General features: G+C 27.5%; 2 protein-coding genes across 2 annotated transcripts; one reads left to right on the top strand and one right to left on the bottom strand.

The window, feature by feature from the left end:
- The first annotated feature begins 1,573 nt into the window (after positions 1 to 1,573).
- LOC133789311 (trans-resveratrol di-O-methyltransferase-like) lies at positions 1,574 to 3,214 on the top strand. The gene is made up of 2 exons (XM_062227122.1): positions 1,574 to 2,469; positions 2,588 to 3,214. Exons 1-2 carry the CDS (start codon positions 1,636 to 1,638, stop codon positions 2,882 to 2,884), a joined length of 1,131 nt encoding a protein of 376 aa, XP_062083106.1. The 5' UTR covers positions 1,574 to 1,635; the 3' UTR covers positions 2,885 to 3,214.
- Positions 3,215 to 4,803: 1,589 nt separating this feature from the next.
- On the bottom strand, positions 4,804 to 11,362 carry LOC133792679 (probable fatty acyl-CoA reductase 5; the record flags this gene model as incomplete). The annotated part of the gene is made up of 8 exons (XM_062230588.1): positions 11,284 to 11,362; positions 10,969 to 11,072; positions 9,380 to 9,585; positions 7,939 to 8,039; positions 7,140 to 7,335; positions 6,928 to 6,984; positions 6,403 to 6,484; positions 4,804 to 5,010 (listed from the first exon to the last, which is right to left on the bottom strand). Coding segments are annotated over exons 1-8 (1,032 nt in total), but the record flags the coding sequence as incomplete, so codon positions are not given.
- Positions 11,363 to 13,352: the final 1,990 nt, after the last annotated feature.

Genomic DNA, 13,352 nt, shown 5'->3' with positions numbered 1-13,352 from the left:
TTCATTCTATTATATATATATATATTATTTTTTTTTAAATTAGTAAACCAATTTTTATTAAAATTATAGATAATGTTTACAATTCTAAAACTAAGCAAACATGCATTTCACGTTGCTTCTACCTAGTATATATATATATCTTCTATATAAAAAAGTTTTTAGATAACATAAATTATTTGTTTTAAAACTTTAACGGAATATTCTTATATTTAACAGAATATTCTTATATTTAATTGTAGATGGTAAACATGACTTAAACTTAGATAAAATTAAATAAATAAATAATTAAAAAATTAAAATAAGATATTTTACAATGATAATTATTTAAAAATAATAAAACCATACACTTTGTAACTTAAATAAAATTTAATTAAACTTAAACTTCACGTATTAGAATAATATCATATATTATTCTAATAATATCCACGTATAATATTCTTTAATCAACTAGCGACAAACTTAAACTTAAAATCCACATATAATATTAATATTATATTAAACATATAATATATAATCTCTTATTGTCACTGTCAAATTCAAATACTAGAACAAATATAAACTTAAAAAAAATGAATGAGTTAATTAAAATATGATATTTTAAAGATATTTTATGATAATTTAAATAATTAAACCATATTTATTTAAAAATAATAAATGCATACATATTATTTTTTTATCTTATAAATTTGTGTGATTGCTAGTTTGTTTTTTTATCAAGTAATTGAAGCTCTTTTTCTTCACCCAATTCACTAAAATACATTGTGAGATACATTAGAAACTAAAAATAGTTGATGCATGTATATTATTGTCTACACTATGACTTTTTCTATTCTTATTTCATTTCTATTATTAATTTCCTTTTAAATTTTATTGTAATTTATATATATGTCATGTAGCTATATAAATATATATATGTTAATGTTGTTTTTAGATCTCATATAAGTAGAGATTATTGATACAAATATTTATATATACGATAGAATTATAATTTATTCTATTATATACACATATGTTTGTAGAGGAACACATATTCTATTCAGCGGGGCGGAAGGTTCCGCTGGTAATAACCTATTTTAATGATATATATACACATATGTTTGTAGAGGAACCCTTATCCCTCTTTTCCATATAAAAGGAATCAAACTCTTATCCCCATAAAAAGATAGCTGTAGAAAACTTTATCTCTTATTTTTAGTGTACTGTATGCACAGGACACTATTTAATTTTTTTCCAAAGCATACAAGAAATGAGTAATGAATTATTGATATTTGGCCATATATATATAAAAAATCTTTTGAAAAAAGCTTTGACTTGTGGTATTGTTCGTTCCACATCATCTATATAAGTTCTATGTCTCTGAAATGTACAGTTCAGCTAGGCATACCAGACATAATCAACAATAATGGCCAAGGCCAACCCATTACTCTTCCTGAGTGGGATATGATAAGTGATCTTAGATATATTGAAAAAATATATATGTGATCCAAAAGAAAGAACAGATGGGTCATGAAATAGTAATTGAAAGTGAAGGAACACCTACTCATCTTTTCCATTTAAACAAATCAAAATTTCACCCTTTTATCAGTTTATTGACATAAAACTTTTGAAAAGTATCTCTGAAAACACAATACCATTATGGCTGCTCTCTTTCATGGGGAAGGAAGTAGTAGCAGTGAGTTATCCCAAGGTCAAGCCCATTTGTACAAGCATATGCTTAGCTGCATGAGTTCTATGTCTCTGAAATGTGCAGTTCAGCTAGGCATACCAGACATAATCAACAACAATGGCCAAGGCCAAGGCCAACCCATTACTCTTCCTGAGTTGGTCTCTGCCCTTCAACTTCCTCCATCCAAAACTGGCTTCGTCCACCGTCTGATGCGCCTATTAGTACACTCTGGCTTCTTCACATCAAAAAAAGTTATTTGCCAAAATGAAGAAGAAGAAGAAGAAGAAGAAGAAGCATATGGTCTCACACCTTCATCTCGATTGCTTCTGACTAAAGGCAATAATGAGGTCCCAAGCTTGTCCCCCTATGTTCTCGCAGTGCTTGATCCAGCTTTTGTAAATCCCTCCCATTTTCTTGGAAGTTGGTTCCAGCAGAAAGATGCAGCTGCAAGTACAACAACGCCATTTCAATTAGCTCATGAGGGGACGAGCTTGTATGAGTATTGGGGCAAGAATACTGAATTCGGTGCGATTTTCGATGAAGGAATGGCCAGTGATGCAGGATTGTTGAAGGTTGTTATCAAGGATTTCAAGCCTGTTTTTGAGGGACTAACTTCATTGGTCGATGTAGGCGGCGGTAATGGAGCATTCTGCAAGATTCTCATTGAAGCATTTCCTCACCTGAAATGCTCAGTGCTTGAGCTATCACATGTGGTTGCTGATTTGCCTAATACTGAAAACTTGAAGTTTATTGAGGGTGACATGTTTCAAGCAATCCCTCAAGCTGATGCAATTCTACTCAAGGTATGTTTGTTTGCCAAGAAATTAATGTTATGTATACATATAAAGTGCTATTGTTTCTTTTTCTAAGAATTTCGATGAATAAGAATTTATCATAACTGTTATATATATGTATATATAGTCTCTTCTACGTGGTTGTAGTGATGAGGAAAGCCTGACGATTTTGAAGAAATGTAGAGAAGCTATTCCAAGCAATGGAGGAAAGGTTGTGATTATAGAAATTGTAATAGACAACACAAAAGATGAACATGAACTATTGGAAGCAAAGCTCTTTTTTGATTTATTAATAATGGTCATTCTCCCTGGGAAAGAGAGAAGCCAAAAAGAATGGGAAAAACTCATCTTGAAAGCTGGTTTCACTCGCTATAAAATTACACCCCTGTTTGGTTTAAAGTCACTAATTGAGGTTTTTCCTTAATTAGAATCAAACAAATAAATCAGTGTGTGTTATGCAACCCTTGAAATAAGCATATGATCCAACTATTGTGACTATAATTGAGCACAATAAAATTGTCAATATGCAGAGTGTTCATCAGCAAGGGAACCCTAGTTTTTTTTTCGATCACTTTTTCCTGTATTATTTGCTTTCGTGTAATGGAATTGGAAACAAAATCTTCATGATATGGAGATTTTAGTTCTTTAAGTAACTATTATACTTTTACCAAAAAAAAATAAAAACTATTATACTTTTAGTTTTATGGTAGAGTTGGACTTTGGATAAATGGAATCATATCTTCAATTTTGATTATGTTAGAAAATAATATGTTGTCTCAATCGAAAATATGTCAACTATTACAATTTTATACAAAATAGTACAATAAAGAAACTCTATGACTGAAAATTACAAATAAAATAAGAGAAAAAGTAGACACTACTATAAAAAAAGCTTTTTAGGACTTGTGGGACGCGAGTCCTCTATTTGAGAGTCTTAAAAATTAGAATTTTTTAGGACTAAAAACAATGCGAGTCCTGAAAAGTTTTATTTTTAAAAAATTAATTGGTGGATTTCGGCGGGGCTCCGGCGACAGTGGCGGCGCCACCATTCAAAGGTGGTGGTTCGGAAAACAAACAATTGGGTTTTAAAGCCCAAGAAGCAAGTGGTATATTTAGAATATTTCATTAAACTTAACCAAACAAATCGTTAAAACCAAAAATTTATGTTATCTACATACTTTTTAGAAGAAATATATATATATATATATATATCAATAATAATTTTAAGCATACAAATACTACAACTACTTCATTCTATTACGATTAAAAATAGAGAAAGTTATACAATACAATACAATGCCACACAACACAACACATACATCTTTTGTTACACATATACATATATAATTTTTATTTATTAATCGATATAGATACTATATATTATATATATCATTTCATATAATAACATAGTTTTTTAGGCCAGGAATGTGAGTATTGATGATGTAGTCTTCCCAATCAATGGACTTGGGATCAAAATCAAATGCTTCAATTATTTCCAAATTCCCACTATTTTTCAATTCTTCTCGCAGCCTTTCAGAATTTGTGTCGTCAAATCTACAATTTTTTTTTATATATATATATTATTAATTATATCCATCAAGCTTTATTATTCTCAATCATACTATAATAAATATATCTCTATATCTCTTCTATATAATAAATTAAAATATAATATTTTTGAGATATTTTAAAATAATAATTATTTAAAAATAATAAAATCATATATAATAAAATTTAATTAAATTTAGATTCACTTATTATAATAATATCATATTAAACATATAATATAATCTACTATAAATTAGGAACAAATTACTTTTTTAAAAAAAACTATTAAGAAATTTAGAATCACATATAATATTTAATATTAAATTAAACATATAATATATAATCTCGTGTTGTCACTTTTAAATTCAAAAATTAAAATAAATATAAATTTAAACAAAAATAAATAAATTATTTAATTAAAATATGATATTTATTTAAAATTTATATTAAATTTAATAAAAATAATTAATAAATTCTATAAATAAAATTAAGAATATATATATATATACACACACGTACATTCCATTGAATAAGGCATAGGGTTTATAGAGCTGTAGAAAACGCATTATCGTCTGAATTTTCCTCATGTTCTTGGCATAAACATCTTTGTAACATCTGAAAATTGGTAAGTTGACCAACATTTGCAGTATCTGTATTAATTGTTAAAAGTTTATAAGATATTTAAATTGATAAAAACAGAATAATTAAATTGAAAAAGAAACAATAATAATTAATAAATCGAACCTTTAAAGGTAGGATGAATCGAATGGCTATGTAGATCATGAGAGTCGAAAAATGGTGAAGAACTGTAACTTTGCTCACTTTGATTGGGTTTTCATCTTTATCAATCAGTGGATTTTTGGTGAAATAATGAAAAGCATAATTATGTATATTCGAAACATAAAGAGGGTTTCTCATGGAGCTTCCAATTTGATAAATAGTTCCAGATTCACCATATACCATGGCCACAATCATTGAATTTACCACCATATCAGCTGGTATCTGCAAAATTAATTATATATATTTATAATAAGCTCTTTTTAATTTAATTATTAGTCGTACTATTATTTATTTAAGAATAAATAAAACAGGGTAGGTAATCATTTGGAGTCTGTGTTTCTGTAAAGTATCGTTTTGCTACAAAAAATTTTGGTTTTAGTCACAATAAATTTTGTGACTAAAAATAAAAAATTTGTGACTAAAAAAACTTATCTTACTTATGTTATCACTAAAAAGTCCGTGGTTAAAAGTATTAGTCACAAAAATCACAATTTGTTGTCACTAAATGTATTTTTAGTCACAACAAACTTTATCACTAAAAATAATAGGTTGTGACTAAAACTACATTAGTGACAACTTGTGATTAAATATGACTTTTAAGTCACAAGTAATTTTTTGTTGTTACTAAAAATGATATTTAGTCCCACAAAATATATATTGTGACTAAAAAGTTGTCACTAAAAGTTACTTTTTTTGTAGTGAATGTTCATTTGGTATCCTGTATTTTGAAATCATACATATTCGGTATCCTATATTTTGAAATCATACATATTTGGTACCCTAAACTTTACCAATTTAATAATATGCTTTTCAATTATGTGAGATCCAAATTGAAATTTAATTATTTAATTATATATAATTTATGACAGTTTGGTCATATTGATAAAATTTTATTTATCAAATATGAGTCCTAGGGTACCAAATATGTATGATTTTAAAATACAAAGTATTATATGAGAATTATTGAAAAAAGAGAGTACCAAAATAATCCTTTACAAAAACACAAAGTACCAAATGAGTAAATTCCCAATAAAATATATAGACCAATATTATTGGATTAGTTGCTCATGTAGTTATTCCACATAAGGCCCAACAACAACCCATCTCTATGTATAGTTTGCATGCTAGTACAAATATATATAAATATATATATATATATATTTATTGGGGACAACTATAGCAGGGCATGCATTTTTCCCTCTCTAGTAAGGGTGTCTCTGTTTATCTCTAGTAAGGGTGTCTCTGTTTTTGGCACGTGAAAAAATTACAATCCAATTTTTCTATACGACGGTCTACATTATAGTTATTTAAGACATTTCACCCATTTTTGAAAAATTTAGAATAATTTGCAGTACCGAAAAATAAAGTTCAAAATAACTTATTTCATGCACATATAAAACAAGCTTCAAAACAACTCGTTTCTTGTTTTCGGCACATGTTGTTTTTAAGCTTACTTTATACGCACGTAAAATAAATTATTTTGAAGTCTTTCTCAGCACCGTAAATTATTTGGTATTTCTTGAAAATTGGTAGAATACTTACAGTAACTATAGTGTACACCGTCATTAAAAAAAATTGAGTTATATATATTTATTTATTTATTTATAGACTTACCATGTCAATTATATATGTAGGTCTACCCAAGAAGCATGGCACTTTCCCTTTTCCAAATCCTGCAATTAAGGTATCCATTGTTCTGTATGCATACAAAACCAATTAGATGAATTTTTCACTCACAATATACAGATGAACTATGAGATAAAAATATGTTTAAAAACATTTTACTTACGACCTAATAATTTTAAATATAAATTTTTAAGTGTTGGTCGCTAATAATATTTTTGCTTTATTATTGTACATAGGTATCATGAAAAAATTATGTTTTATCAATAGTTTGAGATATTAATGCTTTTCATAATAATTTTATTTTGATAATTATTTACAAAATGGTCTTTCGGAAACCCTGACAACTTTATCTACGCCATGTTGAGAATTCCATACATGCCCGGTCAAAAATTCTCGACACATGATTTAGATTCCAAACGAAAACTATTTCCCGAAACTATTATTAAAAAAAAATGACATTATAAAATAATCAATTTTCATCAATAAATTATTTTATATATAAATATATATTACCTCAAACCTTCAATCCAGCCAGGAATAGTGATAACAATTGATTGGTTTAAGCACAATCAATTGGTTTAAGCACATTTCTCCAATTGCTTTAGTAAACACATATGTATTTGGCCACCCAAATAACTTTGCCCTGTCAAATATTAATTAACTAACATTATTAATCAAAATAACATTATTAAAAAATAATAAATAAAATTAACATATATAATAACCTTTCAATCCCAAAATCCTTCATTGTGGTATTAATGGTTGCTTCTGAAGCTTCAATTTTTTGAAGTTGAGATAATTTGTGTGCAGCCAATTCATTCTCAATTTTAAAATCAAGTTTGGTCAAAGTCTCACTTAATGTCTCACCAAATTCACAACCTTTCTCTGCTATTATTCCTTCTCTTTCGCCGCACACATAAGCTTCATTATTAGTCATAATTAACCCACAAAAATATTAGACTAATTAAATTATGATATATATAATTACAATATATATACATGAGATTAACTCTTCTTAATAGTTACTACTCACTCATGGATGATTACTTTAATATTAATTATTGGATTAAGATTAATTATCCATATTTATAGTTATTAATTAATATTTCTAAAAATAAATTTTGATTTTTTCAAATTTTTTGAAGGGTTTCCTGAAGAGAAAAAATGTATTTATTATGAAAATATAATATTGTAAATTTTTCATTTTTCAAATGCATGTCAATTTCTAAATATAGCTAGTTTCTCTCTTGGTTGGAAATAATATTAATTATGGAAAAAAAAACTAAATTCGAAATTAATATAAAAAAAAATATTTACATGTCATTATATTGGCACATCATCATAATTGTTAGTATTTATTTATAAATAATAACTATTGAGAAGTCTTTATACATATAAATATACTCATATGTGTATAATTGATAAGCTAAATTATTAATTAGTATATATTTTTGACTCAATTGTGTATGTGTAATTTTCAAAATAAAAAAATTATAAAAAAAATCATAAAATATTACTAATTACCAGTTGACAAATGGAGTAGCATCTTTAGGTTGATACACTTCTTTGCAAAGCTCAAAATATTCAAAACTCCCATTGTATTAATGGCTAGGGAGACATCATACCTGCAAATGTTTGTTTTGATTAGTGTCTAAAAAACTCATCAAAACTATATATCAATTATATATGCCAGAATTAGTAGTAATAAATAAAGTTAGTTCATTGAATATTAATTAAGTATTATTATTATTATTCTTGTTGTTTTTTTTCTAACAAAAATAAATTCTATAAAGATACTGACATGGATGGAATGGAATGGAATACCACATATATAAGATAACATCTGATGTTTTAACTGAGCCTTATATAATAATGGATATATAATATGTCATATATCATTTTACTCTTGTCTGTATAGTAAAAACACTAATATTAATTTTTAGTATTGTGCTCTACATCTACACAACAAATTATTATTAAGTGACCCTTTGAAATTGCTGGTTGTGAAAAATCTGGCCATACATTGAGATGTGCCCCACATGGATATTATGATATATATCCAAGCTTAGGACCTCATATATATATATATATATATATATATATATAAGAATTTTTATTAGGTAATGACATTACTACTTTTGGAGCATTTTCTATTTTTGGCACTTAAAAAAATTATAACTCAATTTTTTTTGTAAGATGGTCTACATTATAGTTATCACAGGCATCCCGCCAATTTTCGAGACATTCCGAAGAATTTACGTTGTTGAAATCAGAGTTCAAACAGACAGTTGCACTCGTACCTAATTTTTCTTATACAAGTGAAAAACAGACTACTTGAATCCTAATTTCGGCAATGTAAATCATTCTGAATTTTCCGAAAATTAACGGATTGCCTACTATAACTATTATCTATGCAGTCATACAAAAAAAATTGAGTTATAATTTCTTCAAGTACCGAAAATAGAAAACGTCCCTATGGTAATTAAGTAACGCCCCTACCTAAGAAGTTCCATATATATTTATATATATATATAAATATAGGACAATTCTTTTATAGGGGCTTCACTTTAAGTCTTACTGGTGGGGCTCTCAGTGTACTCGACCCGTGAACAGTTTTCGGCGCGAATTTTTTTTATGACCGTGTGTATTGTAGCTATTTAGAGCATCATGCAAATTTTCAAAAAATTCCGAATGGTTTACAGTACTGAAAACTAGATTCAAACATGTTGCTTTCCACACGCATAAAAAAAATTAGTCACGCGTGCAACAACATGTTTGAACCAATGCTCTAAATAGCTACAATATACACGATCATAAAAAAAAAATCGCGTCGAAAACTGTTTAAATATCGAGAATACTAAAATCGATAAGGCTTAAAGTGAAGCTAGGAAAATTTCATATAAAGTAAAGATTATTTGTTATTGATTAGCTAGCTAGCTTGGCACAACAGAATAATAATGATTACCTGTCATAGAAATCAGTAGTTGCAGCACAATTCACAATAATGTCAATATTTTTCAACATCTCTTCCCTCAAATTGGCATTTTTGATACCTAATAAGTTCTCATCAGCAATGTCTCCAGCAACAGCCTCCACTCTTTCCCATATAAAACAATCAAATTCTTTTCCCCATTTTTCCCTTAATAGCCTGAACAATTCCTTGTCGATGACCTATAATATATATATATAAATATATATAGTAATACAGAACAATAATGAGTAAAATATTTTCTTATCTAATTAGCTGTTATTTTCCTGAAAGATTTTATATATATATGAATATTTTCTACTGTGTCAACAAAATTTAGTTTTAATGGTTAATTTGTACAATAGTTAATTACTTTTTGTCATAATAATTATTTTGATAATGACTTAAAGTTACAAAATATTTTTACATTGATCATGACTGTTATACTAATTTATTGGTTTCCTTTGTTTAAGCTAAATATCATATTTGTCTCTAAGTTTCCAAAAACAAAAGCCAAGCCTAACTCTTATCTATTTTTTTTTAAGTTTAGTCCAAAATAGTACTATATGAACATATTTTTGGCCAAACTATTGTTTTTAAATACCAAAATACCCTCAATTATTTTAATACCCTATTATATATATATATATATTTTAGAATTCAAATTATTATCAATACTGAATAATTTTTTCTCAAAAATGATCATTTATAGTATTTAAATTGAAGGTTTTATGGTCTTCAAAAAAAATATTTGACAGAAAAAAAAAAGTTCAGAGTACTATTTTCAAATAAAATGGAGAAACTGAATGTAGATATTTTAGTTTTTTTTTTCTTAAAACTTAGAGAACAACATATAATATAGTCTCTTGACAATTATTTCAAAATAGTATCTTTCTGTGTATCGATTAGTTCGATCGTTGACCTACGACCCTGGTGAGTAACACCATCACTTTGTGAGAAATGATATGTGCATTAAAATTATGCACCAAAATATTACACTAACTGATATGAAATTGTTTTTTAAAATAATAAGTCCCCGCTTGATATAGATTTGATTGACTAAATGAAACTCCTTATATAATGTTGACAAAATACGATAACCAATTAAAAGTTTTAATATTACCTTCTTTTACAAAAAAGAATATATATATATATACTTTAGCTACGTAAATCTTTATTGTCATATATATATATATATAATATAGGAAAAAGAGGCACACTGGTGCACCTCGTGTATTTGGCTTGGGAAGTATTTTCGGCGATTTTTTTATTCACCGTGTAGATTGTAGTATTTTAGAGCATCTTATAAATTTTCAGAAAATTCTGAATAATTTAGAGTGTCGAAAATTAGGTTTAAAACAGGTTGTTGTACGCGTGACTAATATTTTTATACGCATGAAAGTTAACATGTTTGAACCTTATTGATATTAAAAAATATATATTACAAATAGAATTAGTATATATATATATATAATAAGGTGTTGAATGTGTTATTTTGTAAAGAAATTATCAATGAAAATTATATATTATATATAGATAAAGTAAATATTAATATTTGTGGAGGCTAGCTAAGGTAGATGATAGACCTCAGTTTGGATACGTTGTTGTGCTGATTTGCAATCTGAAGCTCTTAAAAGAAGGTAGAGCTTCTTCACATTAGGTTGAGTCCTTAGAATTTTCTCCACAAAAACTGCATATCCATAAACAACCTCACTCATTAATTAACTATTATAGATATAGATTTAGAAAAAAAAAAAAAAAACTTTCTACTAGGTTAGTTCTTAGACAAATTCAATTAATTAAAATATAGAAAGAGTCAAAAGAAGCCAAAAATGGAAACATATCATAAATTTATTATTAGCAAAAGTGGAAACTATATAATAGAAGAAAATTAGTAATACTTTTTGCAATGAAGCCAGCTCCACCGGTGATTAAAATGGTTTTGTTCTCAAAATATTCCATCATATTTCCCAATTCCATTTTTCAAATCTAATTATCACCAAATTTCTTTATTTTTTTCTTTTGGTATATGGGAGCTTATATAATATTATTCTTTTATACTATTTTTTTTGGTGACCAACTAATAACTATATTATTTATTCATGTCCTACTACTAACCAACTAATAACAATATTATTTATTCATGTCCTACTCCGTACACTGCTTCTCAATACACATTTATAGAGCTTAAGAAAAACTTTTATTATATATTCCTATTTAATTTTTTTTTCTTTAATAAATATAAAATCTATTTTCTCAACTTTTTTTATATGCAAAAGTACATGTCATTTTAGATATTTATTATTTTGGTAGTCTAATTTGACGAGAAACTATACTTTTAAAGATTGATGCTCAAGGATATCAATGGTGTCCAACACTGCCTTATATGGCATAATGTTATTTGTACTTATTTTAATTTAAAATAAAATATAGGGAGCCGATATTCAATTCAACCAAACAACCTAAGATGATGTTTTACACCATGGATGCCCTATAGCTAGTGATGCACACGGGGCGGGGAATTGGTGGAGAGTGCTCCCCTGTCCCCATTTATAAATTTAATCCCCGTTCCCGCCTCATCCCCACTTATTCCCCATCGGGGACAGGCTGGGGAATCCCCTATTGGGGCAGGGAATCCCCACGGGGAACCCATTTATTTAAAAAAATCAATTTTAGATTAAAATTTTAAAATAAAAATAGTAAATTATATGTAGATTAAAATATTGCACAATTTTTATGATTTAAAATACTAAACATGATCTCAAATAAATTTTAAAATATTTAAAAAGATACTAATATACTACAATAACACATAAAGAAATATATAAAATAGTAGAAAAATATATAATAATTTAAACGGGGTCTCATCGGGGCGGGGAGTATTGTCTCCACCCCCGTCCTATTTAACATTCGATGATTGAAAATTATCCCCGTCCCCGTCCTGTTCCCCATTTAGGTGGGGATTCTCCGCCCCATTAAGAATGAGTCCCCACGGGGTCCCGTCCCTATGGGAAAATGTGCATCCCTACCTACAATAATAAAGCTCAGTTTTAAAATATCGAAAGAACTCCTAAGTTTTGTCAATTTGGATTTTCAGTGTGTGAGTTGCATCTACAACTAATAAGCTTTACAAATTGTATTGATTAGATTTCCAAACACTAATATTTTTGTCAGTTAAAAGTCAAACACTACAGAGAAAAAATATTTTTGGCATCAGTTTATAACTAAAACTAAAAGTTTTAAGACATAATTAGCATGCATCTTCATGTTAAAAATGACTAACAACATTAAAATCACATAGAAAGAATATGAGAGAGATCTAGACTTTATAAAAAATACTACATAAAGACAAATAAGATAGAAGATTAGGTGGGAAAGAGTATGAGGATGATTAGACAATAAGAGAGAAATAAATGTTCATTAGGGTTAGTATTCACACTGTAGATATCAGTCCTATTGATTGATGTTTATAGTGTTGGATATATGTAGTGTCTGTCACCTCTGTCAAAAACAATTGATTTTTTGGTGTAAGCCTCCAACTAATGCCTAAAACCTTAATTTGTGTATATGAAAATCGTTGATTGACGCTTTTGACTAAGTCAATTTTTTGTCTCACAAAAGCGTTTTTTATATTTAGTAGATTTCGGGCACCTATATGTAGGGTTGTCGGTCTTAAGTTGTGAGAGACCCTATACGAAATATGTTATTTTAAAAAAATGTTATATATAAAGTGATAATTTTTAAAATTTTAGAGCCTTTATATGTGTAAAAAATGGTATTTTTCCAAATTTTAGGGCCTCATTATGTAGGAACCTTAGCCACAAGGCGGGCCTGCCAATGATCTAATTCTCATTGTGTAGTCATTGGAAGCATGTATATAATAACTGACAATGCAATTTAGATATTAGAAGTATTTATTTCAAAATCATGATTTTATTATGGACCAATTTCAATTTTGATAGAAAGATAC

The sequence above is a fragment of the Humulus lupulus genome, chromosome 7 (assembly GCF_963169125.1).
Source record: "Humulus lupulus chromosome 7, drHumLupu1.1, whole genome shotgun sequence".
Lineage (NCBI taxonomy): Eukaryota > Viridiplantae > Streptophyta > Magnoliopsida > Rosales > Cannabaceae > Humulus > Humulus lupulus.
The sequence above is the reverse complement of the archived record's forward strand: the minus strand, read 5'-3'. Positions and strand labels throughout refer to the sequence as shown.